The 20,656-nt window shown below is 55.3% G+C and overlaps 1 protein-coding gene across 1 annotated transcript in view; it reads left to right on the top strand.

Annotated features, from left to right (window-relative positions):
- The first annotated feature begins 400 nt into the window (after nt 1–400).
- JPH3 (junctophilin 3) overlaps nt 401–20,656 on the top strand; it is a 50,698-nt gene continuing 30,442 nt past the window's right edge. Inside the window, exons 1-2 of the mRNA XM_032121553.1 lie at nt 401–1,357; nt 15,423–16,200. Of these exons, the coding sequence (XP_031977444.1) occupies nt 976–1,357; nt 15,423–16,200 (1,160 nt within the window). The 5' untranslated portion in view covers nt 401–975. The remainder of the gene's footprint in view (nt 1,358–15,422; nt 16,201–20,656) is intronic.

Raw genomic sequence — 20,656 nt, 5'->3', positions numbered from 1 at the left:
GAGGCAGAGCAGAAAGCCCAGGATCCTGCTCATTAATAAGCGGGATTTATCCCCGTAGGGAGCCGGAGAGGAAGGGGGGGGGGGGGGGTGGGGGGAGGCGGCGGGGCGAGCCCAGGCCCCCTGTGCACCCCGCAGCCCCTCGGGCCGGCAGCGGGGCTCGCCGCGAGCATCCCCCGGCCGGGATGCGGGCTGGGCCGGGCGCGGCCGGCGCGGCCCCCCGGCACTGAGGTTTGCGGCGGGGAGCGGCGCGGGGGAGGCGGCGGGAGGGGGCGCGGGGCGCGGGGCGTGCGCGGTGCGGGAGCGGCCGGGAGCCGTGCGGGAGGGCGGCGGAGGAGGCACCGCATTGCTGCTGCTGCCGCTGCTGCTGCCGAGCCCCGCGATGCCGCCGCGCCCGCCGCTGCCCCCGGCCCTGCGCCCCAGCCAGCCCGGCCGGCGGCGGGGGGCTCCGCGGGGGCTCTGAGCATCCTCGCCCCGGGGCTGCCCAGCGCTCGCTTTTTTCCCCTTTTTTTTTTTTTTTTTTCCCCCCCTTCCCTTCTCTTGGCATTTGGCCTCTTTTTTTTTTTTTTTTTTTTCCTCCTTTTCCCCCACCCCCGTTCCCTGCCTTGGATGGTTTTTAGGTGGAGTCGTTTGCACCAAAACCCAATAGCTGCTGCTGTTCTTGCTGCTATTTTTTTTTTTTTTTTTTTTTTTTAATGATCCTGTTTCCACAGCAGGGGAAGAGAGAACTGATCCTCAACATACTCCCAGAGAATGAATAATCACAAGAAACTGGCTTAAGCAGCTCCGTGGATCTGGTGCATGATTTCGATTGAGTTCGATTTGATTTAATTTTTTTTATTTTTATTTATTTCTTTTTCCCCAAGTCATCATTCGCATTTTATTTCCTGCATTTCTTCCTATTCTCCTATTCTTTTTTTTTTTTTTTTTTTTTTTTTTTTTTCACCTTTTGGGAGATTTGCAAACCGAATTACATGCATGTCCAGTGGGGGAAGGTTTAATTTTGACGATGGAGGGTCGTACTGTGGAGGCTGGGAGGACGGAAAGGCTCATGGCCATGGAATCTGTACCGGCCCGAAGGGTCAAGGTGAATATTCGGGCTCCTGGAGTCACGGCTTTGAGGTGCTGGGGGTCTACACTTGGCCCAGTGGCAACACTTACCAGGGCACCTGGGCGCAGGGCAAGCGCCATGGCATTGGCATGGAGAGCAAAGGGAAGTGGGTGTACAAAGGAGAGTGGACCCATGGATTTAAGGGACGGTACGGGGTCCGGGAATGCACTGGAAACGGGGCCAAGTACGAAGGCACCTGGAGCAATGGATTACAGGATGGCTACGGGACAGAGACCTACTCGGATGGAGGTAGGTGATGCATTGATCCCTTCCTGGCTGGGGCAGTGGGGTGGAGGGTGGTGGGGAGCACCTTCAAACGGGGTTTGGCTTGGAGTCTGGGAGTTTGCAACCTGCTGGCTTGGATCAAGGGATGCTCCCACCCTGCAGGAGAGAAGGAACCAGCCCAGCGTGGCACCAGCCCAGCTCTTTGCCACAGGTAGCCCCATATGTTCCATGGGGTCTCTGGGCGCTGGGACCTCCCTCCTTCCCCTCCTCACGCAGGTTTTTGGGATGTGGAACGGGCTGTGCTGGTGGGGGGACACCCAGCTCTGGCCCAGAGGGGTTGGAGCATGGAGTGGGCCAGGCCTTGGGGAGACAACCCAAGTTGCACATGGGATTGGCAGTTCTGACTGCACCACTGGAACCTGTAGGATTTGCATGGGAGCAACGCGGGGCAGGATGGAGGCGAGTGAGGGTGTGTGGGGAGATCCGGGGCGGATAGGGCAGCTCCAGTGCTGCCAGAGCTCCCAGCCAGGGCTGGGGGGCTCAGCACCTCCTGCAGCCCCTCCAAAGGCAGCCCCACGCTCAATAATGCCAGGGAAAAGACTTTAATTCAGACAAGAGTCTTACGTTCCTAGTTTACGGCTTAATGCTTAGCGTAGGGGCTCAGAGGGATCACCAGAGCTCTTCTCTGCTGTCAACACGGCTTAACGAGATGCTGAGGGGAAACTGCGATTAGAGGAAAAACAAGAAAACCCAATTGGAGCGATCAAACCCAAAAAAATTGCTGGGCTAACAAGCTTTAGGGCTGAACTGGGAGAAACAGCTGGTGTCGTGCTGTAAGTGGCTGTATCATCCTCTCTCCTGGGTTGTGGCTACTTCCACAGTCGGAATTGCCACCATAATCCCAGGCAGGCCTACCTGCCGGCAGCCAGGGGCACTGGGCTCCGCTGGCCCCTTGTTTTCCCGGGAATCGTGGCCTCCTAAAGCAGGCTGGCGGGTTATTTTTAGGACGTTATGGTTTTCCATACGGCTACGGTGAGGAAATTGCAGCGTCGGGGAGCTCCATCGCAGCCTTCCTGAAAGGTGCTGCAAGACCTTGCTCTGGAAAAGCAGTTTGCTGCTTTGTGGTTGCACAGGGAGAAGAGGTTCAACCTCACCTGCAGCTGCTTTTTCTGTGCTCTCACAGGGAGAGGCGGAACCACCTCGGGATTTTTAAGGATAATTTCGTGCCGGTGGTTTTCCCCCAAAGCAAAACAGAGCTGCAACCTTTTGTTTAGGCTGCCTGGAAGGATGCTGGGGACTGAGCTGGGATGTGCTGGGTGTGTGTTTGGAAGGCATGGATAAATCCCAGCAGTCCTTCAGTCGAGAATAAAGCTTGGCCAGGGAATCTGCGTGGTCTCCCACGTCCAAGGTGGTCAGGAGGGGCTGTGGGGGGAGTTCTGCCTGCTCCCAACGTGGGTGCTGTCTCCTCCTGGCACCCAGCCCTTGCCTGGGAGGTTTGAGGGAGGACAGACCCAAGTCTGGACTAACTACAGGTCTCTGAGGGCTGGGTGTTGCAGGGCTGGCCCTGTCCCCAGCCACGCACGTGCCCCCGCCCCGGCACGCTCCCCATCCTCTGCAGCGCAGCGTTTTTTAGGGAAACCTGGGCAGCTTCCCCACACTGGGGTGGCTTAGCAGCAGTTTCAGCATTTTCTGAGAACCTACCAGAAGCAAAGAGCTTCTCCTTCCATCTTGGCAGGCCAGCCCGGCTTGCCGGTGCTCGGGGACCCAAAAGCAATGTCGCGTGTTTGCGATTTCGGGAGGAGGGAGGAGGATCAGTGCTGGGAAAGGGTAGGGTCTGTGGCAAAATGGTCCCCGTGGGACTCTGCAAACCTTCCAAGGAGGAAGGAATGCCATGCTGGGGAAATGCAGACTGCTGGGAACTGTGGATGCTCCTCCACACCAGCTTCCCCCACCTCAGCTGGGCCAGAACCACCTCAAAGGCCACTTTCACCAACTCAGCTCCCAGCACCCAGAGGCCACATCCCTTTCCCAGTTGCCTGGCTCCATTCTGGGTGGAAACCACCAAAGTTGGGCATCGGCAGCCTTTTGGACACCAAGCCTTACTGAACTTTGTGTGTTTGGGTCCCAGAGGCCGCTGTGTGCAGGAGCGGTGGCACCGGCGAGGCAACTGTTGGGAAGGATGTTTCTCATTAATCTATTCCAGTTATTACCTCCAGCAAACTGAAGTATCCAAGAATCCTCGCCCCAGCATCTGTCACTTGCCACCCACAGATAAATATTCATCCCTTGCACATCATTTTTTTTAGCTCCCCAGCCCTGGCTAGGGGATGGGGCCCTAAATGCGCAGCGAGGCTCGGGGAGCCCCAGAATCCACAGATTCGCTCCAGTTTTCCCATTCCCTTGCACAACAGCGGGGAAGGGCACAGCTCCCCCTGCCCCAGCGCTGTGTTGGGAGGGGTGACTGTGTGGCTGCTGGACCGTTGGGTGTCGGGGGTGGCACACGGTGGCCCGGGGCCTCTCGCCAGCCCCGCAGCCGGCGCAGGCAGCGCTGCCCCCACGCGCAGCTTGCCGAGCTCACACCTCCCACGCCGCACACGCCGCGCACCCCACGCCTGTCCCCCCACGCCGACGAGCCCCCCACGCCCTTCCCACGCGCTCCCTGACCCCCAGGGAGAGCAAATCCCGCTCCCCCAGCCCGGGGGATTCGTGTCCATCAACACGGAGCCCAGATCAGCCAAGGCCGCCGTGCCGTTCTCCCAGGAGCCCACGCGTGTCCCTGGCACGGCTGCCACGCGGCCTCTGCGCTGTCCCGTTGTCCCCGTGGCCTCACTCCCTCGGACCTCCCCAGCAGTGCTGATATATCCTCATCTTCCTGCCAAAAACCCCCCTGCGCCCCTCCAGAGCACCCTGATATTACATAAACCAGGCTCCCATGGATTGCTTCAGTCGGATGCCAGAGTTGGAGCACTCGTCTGATTCATCCCAGCTCTGGGGAGGGAGCAGGAATTGCTCCCTTGCTTCAGGTGAAAGGGGCTGCATGCACCTGCATCAGCACTGATGTGAGGCTGGGGCTGCTGGCCATGGAGCTGGGGGGATCTGGAGCAGAGGAGTGGAGACCCTCTTCCGAGCAGGCCCGGAGATCAGGAGACATCACAGCTGGTTCCTGCCTCGGATACTTTGGGAATGCTCAGTGACTTCACCCTAGGGACAGCTGAGATTGTAGCTACTGACTTCCCATGGGAATCCTCCGTGTTGGGTTTGGGTTGAGCTGCTGAAACCATGGCTGTGGGGGTGGAGGAGATGGGGTGGCTGAAGGAAGCCCCAAATCTATTTTTGCCCTTTCCATCCCGGGCAACAGTGTTTTCCTCCTCTCTCCACCTCTTCCCAGCTGAACAACTGGGATTCAAAACCAGACAGGAGCTGTGGGATGGGACCAGCCCCATCCCAAGTGCTCACTGCCCAGCATCCCTGAGGGAATGGGACAGGCTGGAGGTGTGTGCTGTGAACTGGGCTCATCCTGCTGCCAGTCCTCTCCCCATCCTGGATATCCACATGCTCCCTAAATCTTTGTTTCTCAGGAGGGCTACCCCGAAAGGGCCGGGCAGTCGCATGGTGGTGTTCATCTTGTGTAATCTCCGTGCCCACTCACCTAAAATGAATCATCCTTTGATAGGTGAGGGAAATATAATTAGTGTTTGCATTGTTAGCACTGGCTGAGTAGGCAAGTGGGTTTTCTTGGCCCGGGCTGGGAAATATTCCTGCCATGGGGAGAGGGAAGCAGAGCGCTGGGAGCTGCCGGGATGGGGCCCTGCCAGGCTGTCCTGCTCCATGTCCCACTTTCCCAGCCCTGCAGTGGCACTGGTGACACCTCTCTTAGCAGGTGCACCAGGAGCTACCGACCAAATGGCTTGGGAGTGGTTGAGGAAGGGCAAAATGTGGAATATTTCCCAAAAGCCAACATAAAGGGCTGCTCCAGCAGGATGGAGCAGGAATGCTGTGTGGGACCTGCCTGTCTGGGAAGGAGCTGCATCCCCTCACCTGAGCTGAGCCGTGGTTTGGGATGAACCACCACCAGCCAGGAGGGTTGGAATGAGATATCTTTAAGGTCCCTTCCAATCCAAAGCATTCCCGGATTCCACAGTGCCACGATGGCCGCGGCCTGGTGCCTCTCCCCACCCCGGCCTTCCCATGGGTTCCTGCACAGGGAACCGACGAGCGAGGGCAAATTTCCATAAGGATCTATTCATAGCACGGATGTCAGAATTACCTTAAAAGTACCAGCTCTTCCCTTGTTTTGCTGCCGGGAAGGAATTGTTGATGCACTTTAAACAGTGGGCGGAAACAAGCAAATACAAGAGCGCCCTGATCCTCGATCCTCCCATCCCTGCAGCACCCAGACGCAGCCAGAGCTGGTCCTAACAACCCCTCAGAACCTGATAATTAATGAAAAAGTCAGGATTTTGGTGATGGAGCATCTCACTGTCTGGGTTGGGTCTAGAAGCTGCTTGCAGTGGTTCCAGGAGAGCAAAACCGGAGACGTCAGGAGCTGCCGAGCCCAGAAAAATGAATCAAAATACTAAATGAAGGTTCTGACCAGCCTCATTAAAAATAAATGCTATGAACTCATGGTAATTACTTCTCTCACTGGAACATGCTGCTTAGTTTCAGGTACAGCTCAGGACAGAGGAAGAAGGATTTTGACCTCGGAGAAAAGAACATGAGACAGAAATTGCCAGACAGGCCTCAGACCCTCACTCCATCTTCCCAAGTCTTTTATCCAGGGCGTGATTCTCCAGGGAATTGTGCAGGACCCCAACCTTGGGGACCCCATCAACCCCCTCTCCCTGACCCACAGCCGAGGGTGACTTCAGCCCTGAAGTGCAACGTTGATGTCGTTTCACTGGGGTGGGTTTCTCATGGCTTTGAATGCAAATCTCAGGATATTTGCATGTGATTTGATATCCCATGGGGCTCCTCGTGGTTGGGTGACATCTGCTCCTGGAGCTGAACAGTTTTTTTTGTTGGGTTTTTTTTTTTTTTTTCCCCTTTAGAAGCTCCAGCTTGTGGAATCATGTGATTTTGCAAGATTTTCAGCTTCAGTTTGGAAGCAAGGTTTCCACCCAGGCTATTGCAGAAAAGTCATTCTTCCAGGCTCGGGAAGCAGCAGACGAGAGCTAAAAATGCCTTCTGTTTAAAAATGCCTCGATTTTAAAATGAACCTGATGAATTTTGAATGCTTTGAGTCAGGTAACGCTGACGTAGATGAATGAGCTCTATTAATGTAGGCATGACTTGGAGATGGAGGAGCTGGGCAGGATGAGCTTGGGGATGGTCTTTTGGGGGCGAACACTGGGGTTTAGTGGCTGCCTTGTGAGATTTTTTGTCTCTTTGGGTCTGGTTTTGGCACTGATTGAACTCCTGAGCAAGAAGGGATTTTTTTTGCAGGAGTTTGCAGTAGTTACAGGAGAGTCTTGGTGGTCATTTGCTCTGCAAGCAGCCGTTTAACTCACAGTTAAAGTATTTTTTAACAGAAAAAATGGGGAGCTTGGAGAAAACAAAACTTGAAAGGCAACTGTGTCTATTTTGGGGCTTAATATTGGCTTTTCAAAGGCAGATTCTTGGCCTCTTGGCCTTTGAACCAAAAATCCTTAAAAATTGCAATGGATGCATGAGCATTCCCTAAGAACAGACACTCCTTTCCCAACATTATTCCCTGAAGAGGTTCCTCTCACTCTCAGCACCCAGCAGAGCATCATGAATTTTCATGAATGAGTGAACAGCCAGAGCAGGGCCCCTCATTTTGCTGATTTCCAGAAGGAGATGAGCACTACAAAGGTATTATTTCCTGCTCAGGGCATTGCTTGGGGTCTGCAAGGTGTTTCCCTGGAATGAATAAAGGTCTGGAAGCATCCAAGGCCAGGCTGGACGGGGCTTGGAGCAGCCTGGGATAGTGGAAGGTGTCCCTGCCCATGGCAGAGGGTTGGAATGAGATGAGCTTTAAGGTCCCTTCCACCTCAAACCACTCTGTGCTTCCGTGATTTATTCCACAGGGAATAAATAAACCCTGCTCATGCCTCATCCCACCCTGGAGCAGCCCCCTACCCCTGATCCATGGGGAGCTCAGCCTCATCCCACCCATCTGAGCACCCCCCACACCCCAGGGGGGGATGCAGCCCCCCAAACCCTCAGCCCCATTTGGGAGAGGTTGGGAATCAGCCCTTCCTCCTGGATCTCTGCTGAGGAATGGGTGAGATCCCGGAGTTTGTGGCAGGATTAGAGCACGGGGGGATTAAGGGAAATCAGTATTAGCCCCGTTTCACTCTGCTTTGTGAGAGGAGCACATTGTTCTGGATAAAGGTGCTGAGCAATATCCTAAGGTGGTTTGCATCCTTGGGGATAAAACCTCATCCTGCTTTTGACCCCAGGCGGCGGCTGAATCTGCAGGGATTCAGCTGCCCTGGGAAAACCGTGGCCCCATTTCACCAGGAGATGATGCTTCCTTGACTTTCCCTGTGTCTGGCAAAGCCAGCCCTTCCCGCTCCCAGGACAGACAACAAGAAATGTCTTTCTTTGGTTGTTTCCTTTTAAAAGTTGTGTTTTCTCTGACTGCAGGAGCTGGAGCTTTAAGGGGAATCACAACTGGCCTGAAAGGCACCATGAGCTCCACCAGAATCAGTGATGCCGAGATTTGATTGTCTTTATTCTGGTTTTTTGAAGCCTTTCCTTGAATTCTGGCTGGAAAAAGCATTTCCCAACAGGTTTGGGGAAGCAGGAGATGCAGAAGCAATGAGAAGAGGGAGGGGATGCTCAGGATGGGCTTGGTTTTTCCTGGAGAACAAACCAAGATTTTTCCCCCTTGAAGCCAATATCTGAAATGCCTTGGAAAACATTAATTTCCATAGGAAATTAATCTAATGTTTCCCAGTGAGGGAGGAGGCTTCATCCTGCTGCTTGAAGAGCATCCTTGGGACAGGCACTGAGGATAGAAATGTTTCCCCATGTTTGGGATGGGGCTCCAATCCCCCAGAGGAGCATTCTCGCCACCTGTGATTTCCTGGTGATTTTCCCCATGGAGAAGGGCTGAGCAATCCCTGCTCTGTGGTGTTTCAGCCAGAAATACTTTTGTTGTTATTTGCACCCAGAGGAGGAGGAGGAGGAGGACGAGGAGGAGGAGGCAGATTCCCTGGCTGAGGCATGAGGCTGTAGAAATCCATCTCCTCCCCGCAGCCCCCAGCTCCTGCTCCTGCAGAGCTTCTGGCTGCTCCAGAGCCAGCCCTGCTCCCATCCCTACCCCTTCCAAACCTCGTCCAAACCCAGCACCTCCACTGCTTGATGCCTTTAGATGGAGGCTCCCTGCTTTTACAAGTACGAGCTGTAATTCTTTATTATTTACTGACCCTCAAACCAGACTTCATCCTGCGCCCAGGCAGGAGCACAGCAGCCCCTGACAGCTCTCATCCTCCTCATGCTCTTCTCCTTCCCTCCACGCCTCCCTGGATGCCCAGCCCTGGCTGTGCCCACCGTGTCTGGATGCACCCAGCATTAGCACTATGACTAACACCCGTCACGTGTTCGTGCCTGCAGATTAGATTTGCATACTCAAAAATCCATACTTTCTTCCTTCCCCTGTGTAAGCAGTTACCAGAGCATATTTTTGGCAAATTAGCAGCCACAGCAGAAGCATCTGACTGTGTTTTTAGCATGGTTTGGTGATGGAGAACCTTAGCAGGGCTGGAGGGAGGGTAATTTTGCCGTGGATTCCGGATCTAGGAGGAGTTGGACACAGGCAGCGTCACCGATTCCCACATTCCACGGTGGGCAATGCGGGTGGCATCTGCCAGCCATCCATGCCATGCCTGTGTGGGATTTACGGGAGGGTTTGGGGGATGAGAGCAGCAGCTGGGGACAGGGCAGGGCATGGAAGTCACCCAGCATCACACCGTGTCCTGCTGCCAGCAGGGACAGTGCAGGAAGGGTGTCCTGGCTGAAAATGTGTCCCCACATCCATGCAGTGACCAGGGGGTTCAGGGGGGGGATTCTCCCCCTCTGAGACCCCACCTGCAGTGCTGTGTCCGGCTCTGGGGCTTCCCAGTGTGAGAAGGACCTGGAGCTGCTGGAGCAATTCCAGAGGAGGCCACAGAGATGCTCTGAGAGATGGAGCCCCTCTGCTCTGGAGCCAGGCTGGGAGAGCTGGGGGTGCTCACCTGGAGAGGAGAAGGCTCCAGAGAGAGCTCAGAGCCCCTTCCAGGGCCTAAAGGGGCCCCAGGAGAGCTGGAGAGGGACTGGGGACAAGGCATGGAGGCACAGGACACAGGGAATGGCTTCCCACTGCCAGAGGGCAGGGATGGATGGGATATTGGGAAGGAATTGTTCCCTGTGAGGGTGGGCAGGCCCTGGCACAGGGTGCCCAGAGCAGCTGGGGCTGCCCCTGGATCCCTGGCAGTGCCCAAGGCCAGGCTGGACAGGGCTCAGAGCAGCCTGGGATGGAGGAAATTGTCCCTGCCACATCGGGTGGGAACAGTATGAACTTTAAGGTCCCCATACAGCCAGGCCAGGATATTTGAGGGGCACATTTTTCCCAGTGATGCCCCGGGATGGCCAGCGAGGATGTCCCCACGGTCACCCCATCAGGACTGAGGCTGGATGAGCACCCTCCAGTCGTCTCTTTTCTCCCAGACTCCTTCCCTTTGGGATGGGTTTTTCTGAGGTGATTTGTGTGTGAATCCTCCTGGGATTTGTGATATCGAGCAGCTGGAAAGGGATATCTGTAAAACTCCCTCCTTCGGTCGGAATTCAAGAGCCTGGCCTAATTATTGCCATCGGACATCTTTAATTAATATGCTGCAGAGGCCAGAGATAAGAGGGGGGCTGAGCACACCAGGAAAGATCCTTTGCAAGATAAACCAGCAATTTGTAAAACCTAATTACTTCGGCTTGGAAAAGTACAGGGGCACTTCAGACCACTCCACCCTCCTTCCCGGGATTTTGCTGAGTGGGGAAGGCAAGCTGGGAGGTTGGGAATGCTGCTGGTGTCCAGCACGGTCGCTGGACCAGGAGGATCTGGCTGTGCTTCAAGGATGGGATGGAGCTCCAGCTCTTTGGAGCCTGCTGCTCCCATTTTCCAGGCAAACCTGGGAAGCTGCATCCCTGTCGCTGATTATTTTAGCTAACCTGGGAATATTGACCCACCGTGGTGGGTGTGCTTGGGTTTTTAACTCAGTGTTAGGGATGGAGAAGGAATTTTTTCCAAACATTTGTCTTTTTCTGAGGTCAGGTTGTGATAATGACACGTGTGCTTCCAGTGGCCTCAAAGTGCTTCACAACATCCCAAATTCCTGTTTGAATGTCTCCATATGAGGAACTGGAAGAGGGCAGGTCCGTGCAAACCCCCCGTGGGCTTTATCCATGTGTTTCCCAAAGGATTCATCCTGCAGAACACGGAACCGGCCGTGTGGGTTTGGGAAAAGCCTGGGAGCAGCCATAAAGCTTCTCCTTAATGGTGTTCCTGGAGTGGGGCCAGAGGGCTCAGCGACTCCAAAACACCAAATCTTGGGTGTGGGCAGAGGAGGGAAAGAAAATGCCATCGTTCCAACCCAAAAAATCCTGATTTTTTCCTCCTTCCAACATCATGGACCAGGTTTATATCCAAGTGCACGATCCCACCTTAAGTCAGAGCAGCCCAAAATCCTCCCTTGGGGTTTGTTCAAACTCCAGCTGAGGGAGCTCCTTGGGCTGTTTATTTGTGTGAAAGCCGGATTGCCCTGGGCATCACTGTGGGGTTTCACCATCTCTCCGTAAGCAGGAAAGGACTCCAGGTCCAGGAAATTCCTGAGTTTGGAACAGCAAGCCATGGCTTGGTTGCCCCTCCCCATGGAGAAGAAAGATCTTGTCTGCCAGAGGGAGCAGCGCTGGATCCCCACCGTGCCTGGATCCCAGAGGGATGAGCCAGAGCTGGAGATCGCTCCTCTCCTCCCCAGGAAAATCCCCAAAATCTCTTTGGAAATGAATGGAAAGATGTCGTTCTTCCTGCGATACCTCTGATCCTCATGGAGAGCTTTGCAAACAGGAGCTTAATTCACGCTCCCAAAAACCAGCTGAACTGCTGGAATGCCACTGCCTTGTCCCTGCTTCCAGCAGGGAATATGGAGGTGCAGGGGCTGCACCCAGCCTGGAGCAGGGTCCTGCTGAACCCCCCTCGCTTTGCTGCAGGATGCAAACCTGGGCCAGCCCTGATTTCGGGGATTTTGGCACTATGGGGCCACCAGGAGCTGCCCTGCAGACTCTCAGCTCTCTTCCCAGGATGGATTTTAGCCAAATGCTGAGGAAGTGCTGCTCCCTGTCACTGCTGGAGAATCAGGAGTGATGCTTCCCAGGCCAGGGACTTCCCGCTCTCTGCTCTCAGCCCCGCTGCCTCCAGCCAAGGATGGGGCTCTGCACGCTCCTCAAGGCAACTGCAATTCCTGCAGGAGTTCTGGAAACAAGCCAGCCCTGCTCCAAGGGGAGTGAGCCACGAAACCCTCAAATTCAGGTTTAGGAACACCAGTGAATGTGTCCAACAGCATCGCCCCTTTTCTTCTCTCCGTGTTTCCATCCCATCCCTGTCCTTCCCAGGAGCCCATTCCCTTTCTTACACTTCATCTGTTATTTCTGAAATAGGAATATTCCCTCCAATCCATCTCTTGGGATGACTCCAGTTGTATTTTCCCAGCCTCAGGTTGTGCCCTGTCCTTAGCTCTGCTCAGCATGGACGTGGCCACTTCCTCACCCTTTATCCTGACTTTCCATGTCCAAGACTTTCTTCTCTCTCTTTGTCCTTTTTGCCCGGTGCAAAAGGACTGCACAGAAGTGGGATGGGTATTTGTGGCATCTCGGAGGCATCCATAGGAGTGCCCTGCATGGCTGAGGGAAGAGGTTGGGACATTTTCCTCCCCAGGGATTCTCCTCCATCACGGTGGCTTTGGCTCTTCTCTGGCTTGGGCAATACAATCAGTTTGTGGCCAGGATTGCCTTGGATTGTTCCCTGCTTCCCACCCCAAGGGAAGCACATTCCCCTCCTCTGTCCTGGAACCTGTGAGGTGCTCAGAACCAAAATCCTTGGAATTCTCCATGCAGCACCTCAGCAGATCATTCTGTTCCACCAGAAGTGCTCATTCCATCACTCCCAGCCCCATCCTGGCGTCCCCACCGTGCCACATTCCCGCTGCACATTCCCTTTCCATCTCCCGAGCTCCGGAGCAGCTGCAGCCGGTCCATCCTGGCACGGGAAGGGGAATATTGTGAAATCCTATTTCCTCTGCGGGGAGCAGGAGTGTCTGGGCTCCATGTGAGATCAAGCTTTGTGCACATATCTGCAAATGTTGGGGCAGAGGTTAAACTGAGCAGGGCTTGGGGAGGAGGTGGTGGCGCTTAGTGATGCAGATCAGATGGCTCCGGAGCCTCCCGGTATCCATGGCCAAATCCTGGGATATCGAGGGGTTTAAAACATAATGAAGTCAGGGGAAGGAAGGAGCGCTGCTGGGCTGAGGAAGGACTGAGCTCCCTGACAGGAAGCTCTTTGATCTGCTGGTGGCCATGAAGGTGCCCAGATGTCTTGGTGGCTGTCAGGGACATGAGCGCGGACTCTGAAGCAATCCCTAGGGATAATCCATGCTGCTGCCTCCTGCAGGGAAGCAACAACACCTAGGAAAGCAGAGCTGGGGGTTGGGAGCTGCTCCACGGTGCTGGGAGGGGACAAGCAGGACGGAGTGGCTGGAAAATCCACCCTGCTGAGGAGATGCCGAGGAGATGCAGAGACTGCTCCTGGCAGCTGTGCCATTCCGGGAGCAAGTTTGGAGGCCAGGCAGGGATGGCAGCGTCCCGGGCACCTCAGCCTGGCTGGGGACACGCGCAGGCTGCAGCCGGGACCTGCTGTGACCAATTCGCCGCTGGCGCTCCAGCCGGGCCGCGCCGTCACGCTCCAGCCCCGAGCGCTTTGTTCTGCTCCCTGCCAGTCCCTCAGGTTTTCACCACAGGGCTGTGATCCTTCCCCCTGCTCCAGCTTCATCCAGGGAGCTTTTTCAGCTGCAGATTTGCCAGCAGATGAGGAGGTCGAGGGACCTGTGTGGGGTCAGGGATTGAGTCAAGGGATTCAGCCAAGGGAAAGGGAGATCGGGGCTTGGGCAGGGTGGGCTCTGGTGGATCTCATGCGGGACCTGTTTTCCCTGTGCCCTTGCCCACACCGGCATCTTTCCCTGAAACCCACTGAATCCATCTCTAGGGAAGCAGGAGGCTGAGCACGGTGTGAGGACATCCCAAGCCGTCCTGGAGGCTCCTTTGCAGGAGAACTTGGGGCTCTGGGAGGAATCTCTGCCCCAGTTGCTCCATTGTCCTGCTGAGATGCTTTGGGATGGAGCCAGAAAGGGAAGAGAGGTGCTGCCAGGTCCCCAGGGAATGCAGGGACACCTTGGCAGCCTCTGCCCTGCCACAGCCATGATTCCAGGCACGGGGAGAGCCGTGGGTGCACGGCACTGGCTGTTCCCTGTTCTTGGGGACACCACAGAGGACAAGGCAGGCTCACTGCTCAAACCCTGTCTGCTGTGTCCCCCGAGTTGCATCTCGCAGGTTGTCCCCCATCCTTCTCCCTGCCCTGCCAGTGCCTGCCCTAATCCCGCTGCCTGCCCTAATCCCAGTGCTAATCCTGTAAACCCTCAGTAAATCCTGCCTGCCCCTGCCTCTCCATGTCCCTTCTCCAGGGCAGTCTCTGTGGGATATCCACCTTGGGGGCTGGCTTTTTTTGGGGTGCACCAAGCTGTCACCCAGATCATGTAACACCTTGGGGTGTTGCTCACATTGGAGGGCCGGGAAGGATGCCTAAATCCTGGGGGATTTGTGCAAAGCACTGGCAGCTAAAAGACAGCTGAAGCACCCCAAAATACACCCCAAGATGTGGCCAGGTGCTGGTTTCACACTCTCAGGAAGCAGTTCCTGTGCTCAGCATGAGCTGCTCAAGCCCAGACACCTCTCCAGAATTTCCTCTGAGCTCCAGAACCGGGCAGGGAAATTCCTAAGGGAGTCCTGGGGTAGGACTGGCTCGATTCACGCAGGGTGCACTATTTCAGCAGGTCTGTTTTAAGACTCCCTTGATGTGCGGGAGCGGGGCTGGCACAAAGGGAGGTCCCACTGCTGCGAGGTGCTGCCTGTGCCCATCCCAGCTCTTCACGTCCCAGAGCTGGGACTGGCCACAGCATTCCAGCAGCTCCAGTGCCCGGCGAGGAGCCATCCTCAGGCTCCTCAGTCTGCCCCAGGAGGGCTTAGGCGAGCAGTGAATTGCTGCATCTTGAGCAGGTCTGAAGAAGATTAAGCCGACCTAAGAATAAAAACAAGCCCTGTGGTTCAACCAGCTGGGATAAGGCCTGGAATCGTGCCAACCTCCGAGCTCCAGGAGGGGATGGGATTAGGAACCCCGAGCAGATTACCACCCACCCCACATTTCGGTGCACAGGGTGGGTGTTGTGGTCCAGCAGTGCCCCCCGGGCTGGGTGGGTTCCTTGTCCCCCCCATTCCCAGTGCTGTGGTGGAGCCCTGTTTGTTTTTCGTGCCACCAACAACCAGTTAAGAAACTCCAGGAAGTGCCCACGCAAATGTAGGAGCTCCAACAGGGGCACAATTCCAAGGGGAATATCCAAATGGATCTCTCCCCGTGAGGCCTTTATTTCTATGGAGCTGCTTCCTTCCCCAGCACAGCGGACGAAGGCACTGTGTGTATAAATAAATGTATTGTTATACATTATCCATCCACTGTGAGACTGCCAGCAGCATGGATGGCATTGGAATGTGCTCCTGGATAACCATTCCCCCATTCCACGCCCCTGCCCCCTTTCCCTTTCAGCGTAGGGATTGATCCAAGGGGCAGTTCCTTGATGCCTTGGCTGGTTTCTAACATTCCCGTGCTGCAGCTGGACTGCAAGCCTGCAATCCAACCAGTTTTCCCTCCACAACGTGACGCTGCAATCCTCGTCTTGGAGATGGGACTGGGATTCCAGAGCTGCAAACTGCTCCCAGAGGAGTTTGATACCATGACCCCCCGTTTGCTTTTGTCTCCTCTCCGCAGGGACATACCAGGGCCAGTGGGTCGGAGGCATGCGCCAGGGTTACGGCGTCCGGCAGAGCGTTCCCTACGGCATGGCTGCGGTCATCAGGTCACCCCTGAGGACGTCCATCAACTCCCTGCGCAGCGAGCACACCAACGGCACGGCGCTGCACCCCGACGCCTCGCCCGCCGTGGCCGGCAGCCCGGCTGTGTCCCGCGGCGGCTTCGTCCTCATGGCCCACAGCGACGCCGAGATCCTCAAGAGCAAGAAGAAGGGCATCTTCCGGCGCTCGCTGCTGAGCGGGCTCAAGCTCCGCAAGTCCGAGTCCAAGAGCTCCTTGGCCAGCCAGCGGAGCAAGCAGAGCTCGTTCCGGAGCGAGGCCGGCATGAGCACGGTCAGCTCCACCGCCAGCGACATCAACTCCACCATCAGCCTGGGCGAGGGCGAGGCCGAGCTCTCGGTCATCGAAGACGACATCGACGCCACCACCACCGAGATCTACGTGGGCGAGTGGAAGAACGACAAGCGCTCGGGCTCGGGCGTGAGCCAGCGCTCGGACGGGCTCAAGTACGAGGGCGAGTGGGCCAACAACAAGCGCCACGGCTACGGCTGCATGACCTTCCCCGACGGCACCAAGGAGGAGGGCAAGTACAAGCAGAACATCCTGGTCAGCGGCAAGAGGAAGAACCTCATCCCGCTGCGTGCCAGCAAGATCCGGGAGAAGGTGGATCGGGCCGTGGAGGCGGCCGAGCGAGCGGCCACCATCGCCAAGCAGAAAGCGGAGATCGCGGCGTCCAGGTAAGGGGGTTCCTGCCCGTCCTGAGGTCGTGTCTGAGCTGGGATCCTGCCCTGAGGACTTGGGATAAATGGGATAAGGGTTTTGTTGCAGCAGGGAAGCTGCTGGAGGAAAGTGACTCATGATGGGCATCTGCAGGTTGGTGCTACCTGGGCCCCACTGCAGGAGCAGCAGCCTTGGGCTTGCCCAAGCCTTGGGGTGCTGTTCAAAACAGGGTGGATCCAAGCCCAGTTGTCCCTCTGGTAATTCCCAGTAGGCTGGGGATGCACAACGTCCCCAAGTGAGGCAGGGCGGCTACACAGGGTCACCAGAGCGGGGCAGCCTGGGCAGGGTGTGGTGGCACCGTGGTGAGACTGCACATGTGGGGCTCACAGGCTGAGAGCTGTCACTTAGGGAATATTGGGTTATTCATCCTGTTTTTCCCTTCCCTCTTGGATAAGCAGGGTGATACACTGAGCAGAAGAGCTCCTGAGGTGCTCTTTGCCCATACCCTCTGCCTGACTCATAGCCAAGAGAAACCATCCCAGGGCTGACCTGTGCTGGGAGGATTCCCGGTTATTTCCATTCCCAAAAGGGATGTGGAGTGGAAAACCAGTCAAATATGTGGCTGATGCCTGGAGAGGGTTTGCCCTGGCTGAGGCTCTGCTGGAAAACATCAGATCTGGGTGCCCAGTAATGCCCCTTCTCCCTGTGCAGGCTGCAGCCCTCTGGAACTGCCCAGAGATCCAGAGCTGGGATCTGATCCGGCTGAAAAACAGCAGGAGGGAAGGGGAAAATGAGCCATGTCTAATTTAGGTTGAAATAAGGTCCCAGCTCAAAGCAGGGCCAGCTCAAGCACCCTGTAGCTGGCTCCCAAAAAGTACCTGGAGCTCTGTGCCTTGCAGGAAGCTCCCGGACCAGTGGCGAGGCGAGGAGGAAAAGCTCCTCTGGAGAATTCAGGGCTCTTTGTCTCACATTTTGGGATAGTTTATTAGAGCATGTCATTCCTTTCTGTTTTCTGAGCAAGAGCTATATTTAGCAGCCAGGCTGGGAAAAAGGGCTGGGGTTAAGGGAAAAACCCAGGTACCTCCGAGCCTCCTGTGCTGGATTAATTGTTGGGTCTGGAATATTTGTATGCAGAGTCACACTTGAAGTCTTTATCAGCATCTCTGCCAAGGGCTTATCTGCAATATGAATGAGCCTCCCGGGCCTGCTTGGGGAGCACATTTGGGCTTGATGATGTTTTCGAGCTGATGGTTGGAAAAAAAGAAAAATCCCACTAGAATGCCAGGTAGGAAACAGACTGCAGAGCAGTGGGAACACCAGATCTTTCCCTGTGATCTGGGGATGGGTGGGAATACCTCGAAAGATTGGAATCCTGGAAGTGTGGAGCTCTAGGATGCTGTGGGATGGATGCTGGAAGAGTGGAGCTCCAGTCTGCTGGGTTTGAGAACCTGAGCATCCTCCATCCCCAAGGGGTAATGATCCTGGAACACCCTGAGAGTGGGATGGGACAAGATGCTTAATGAGCTCTTAGCGTATAATATTCCACATCTAATTATGGGAGAGAAGGGAAAATATCGAGTCCTGAATGCCAGCTGTGAACACCTCCCTGCCCTGCACTGACTGGGTGGTCCTGGGCTCTGCTGGAGAGCAGCAGGGATGGTGGAGGGTGGAGGATGGAGATGGATGGGATTAGGCTGGTTCAGGGACAGGCTCATCCCTGGAAGTGTCTGAGGCCGGGCTGGACAGGGCTTGGAGCAGCCTGGGATAGTGGAAGTTGTCCCTGCCCATGGCAGGGGGTGGGACTGGATGAGCTTTAAGGTCCCTTCCAACCCAAATCATAAAATCACAGAACCCCAGACTGGTTTGTGTGGGCATTTCCCACTTCTAACCTGGCCCTGGACACTTCCAGAGATGAGGCAGCCACAGCTTCTCTGGGCAACCTGTGCCAGAGCCTCCCCACCCTCACAGGAAGGATTCCTTCCCAATATTCCCATGTAAATCTCTGCTCTTTTACCTTAAACCGCTTTGTCTGAAACCTCCAATCCCTCAGCTCAAGCTCTCCCCCCTTGCGAGGGTTTTGGCAGAGTCCCTGAGCCCGCAGAACCAGAGCAGAGCAAGGTTTTACATCCTAGATCCAGCTAGAAAAGCTTTCTTATTAATCTTAGTCTGATTAATTTTAAAGCCTCCTAATGAAGGAACCCTTCCCTGCAGTGCCCACACCAAACTGCATCATCCAAATACCACCAAACAAAACTGGGGGAGAATCCTGCTGCTCATTCCCGAGGTTTTGGGGTTCAGGGGTGGAATATTCCCCCTCTATACCAACATAAATTCTGATTTCCCAGCACCCAGGGGTTTTATACAGGCCTGGCGTGGCTGTGCATGTGTGTGTGTGTGTGTGTGTGTGTATTCCTTTCTGTCTGATCATCCTGAGTTCACTCTGCAGCCTTTCCCTTGGTGGGGGAAAAAAAAAAATATATGCCCACCCACGGCTTTCATTAAATTTGTAAGAATTCAGTATTTTTGAAAACTCTGCCGCTCTGTCAGATCTGGTTGGAATTGGCCAACACGCTCAAAAGTTATTAGTGTGGGAGTGATGGCATATAGATACATAAACAGCACAATCACAGGAGTGAGCCCCGTTTCCTGAGGGAAGTAGGCTAAAAGCACAGTGTGCTGGAGACAAGTAAATTGCTTTCCTAAAGTTGTTGGAGTCTGGATAGAGCACGGTGATATCTGCTCGTTTAACGAGTTTCTTTTAGGGTCGAGAGGAGTTTCTCCTAAATTTTCTTTGCTGTAATTAAAAGGGGAGAACGCTTTATTCGCTCTGATTCGCTGGAGTTGTTCAGGGGAAGGCAAAGGGGGAGGAGGGATGTGAATGAGAGCTGAGGAACTCCTGTTGATAGCAGCTGGCCCATCCCTGGAAGTGTTCAAGGCCAGGAGAAAGTCTGGAGCAACCTGGGATAGGGATGGTGTCCCTGGCCATGGCGGGGATGGCACTGGATGGGCTTTGAGGTCCCTTCCCACCCAAATCATTCCTTGATTCCATGATCAGTTTTCAGAGGGAGACAAGGAGGGAACTCTTTTCCAGCCAGTTTAAAATGGATGTTCAGAGTGTTCTCTCAGTGCTCTGGGATCCTTCATTCCCTCTCAAATCAGCCAAGAGACACCACTCCCTCTGCTGCCACCCTGGAAGGACAAAGGATGTACTGGACACAGACTCCCATCTCATTAGTGCTAATTGATACCTCAGGCAAATTATCTGTAGGCACTGGTGTGTCATGATCCACTAAAATATAATATCCAGGCAACAAAAGTGGTGGGCCAGGAAGCTCATGCCAGCCCCTGGATTTTGGCACAGCCACCTGCTGTGGGGGATGGATGCACAGGGAATGGCAGGGGGCAGCTCAGGGCCAACTCCAGCTCTCCAGCATGGGTGATGGGAGTTTTAAAGCAAAGCAGGCAGACCCTAAATCTCTCCAGGGTTTCCTCGTGCTTCCACAGTTCAAGGGTTTGTAATTAGCGGCTGGGCTGGCTATGAGAGGAGGGACCATCACTGGTGTTGGGGATGAGTCCCAGGGGTGGTGGCACGTGGCAAACACTCCGCTCCTCTCCAGCACAAGCTTCGTGGGAGTCTGCCGCCCAGCACCTTAAATAAGAATTCCTGGGGGCAGCCAGTGCCCTGGCTCCCAGAGGGAATGCTGCTCCCAGGTCAGTCCTAAGTAATGCTCTTTCTGGCATAATTATAGCCAAGCCTTGCACCAACCAGGAAACCAGGAGAAAAATATAATTAAAGCTCCACGGTCTCAGGAGGAGCTGGGCTGCAAATTAGCTCAGTGTCATTCAAATTCAGAGAGGGAAACTGGAGGAAAATAGGAGCAGGAAGCAAATAGAGACAACCTGGCAGCGAGGAGGGGAGAAGGGGAATGTTTGGACTCAGCCTGGATGCTCCCTCAGGATGCTGCAGCGAGGGCGAAGCATCGGCAGCGGCTGACGTCGGACAGGGAGCGGGCAGGCAGGAAAAGCCCCTGAGAGCTGAGCAGCAAAATGCAGGAGGTTCTTAGAGCCAAACAGGTATTTTCTCGAGAAAAATGGAAACGCAGCCTGGGCAAAACCCAGAGAAAAGCAAAGCAGCTGCAGCCGCGCTCCGGAGCGCTGCGAGTGGCGGTAATGTCCCCACCGGCGCTCCCTGGCCCCGGTAATGCTGCTGCTTAATGCTCTGCCAGGCCTGAGCCTGCAGCTCTGCCATTGTCTGGGCTGCCTTTGATTTCGAGTTGCTGCTGCTTTTCGGGTGCCTGGGGGGACCCCGCATTAGTCTCGCCCTAATCCCGCCTCGTGCTGCCCAAGGGACTCCTGCTACAGATGGAGAGGGACGAGGAGGAGGAGGAGGAGGAGGAGGAGGAGGGGTGGGGGTTAAGGGCCCCAGAAGGGTTTTGTGTCCCCTTCCTCAGGTCAAGATAGCAGGGACAAACA

Source organism: Corvus moneduloides, chromosome 12 (assembly GCF_009650955.1).
Source record: "Corvus moneduloides isolate bCorMon1 chromosome 12, bCorMon1.pri, whole genome shotgun sequence".
Lineage (NCBI taxonomy): Eukaryota > Metazoa > Chordata > Aves > Passeriformes > Corvidae > Corvus > Corvus moneduloides.
This window is presented reverse-complemented; position numbering and strand designations above follow the sequence as displayed.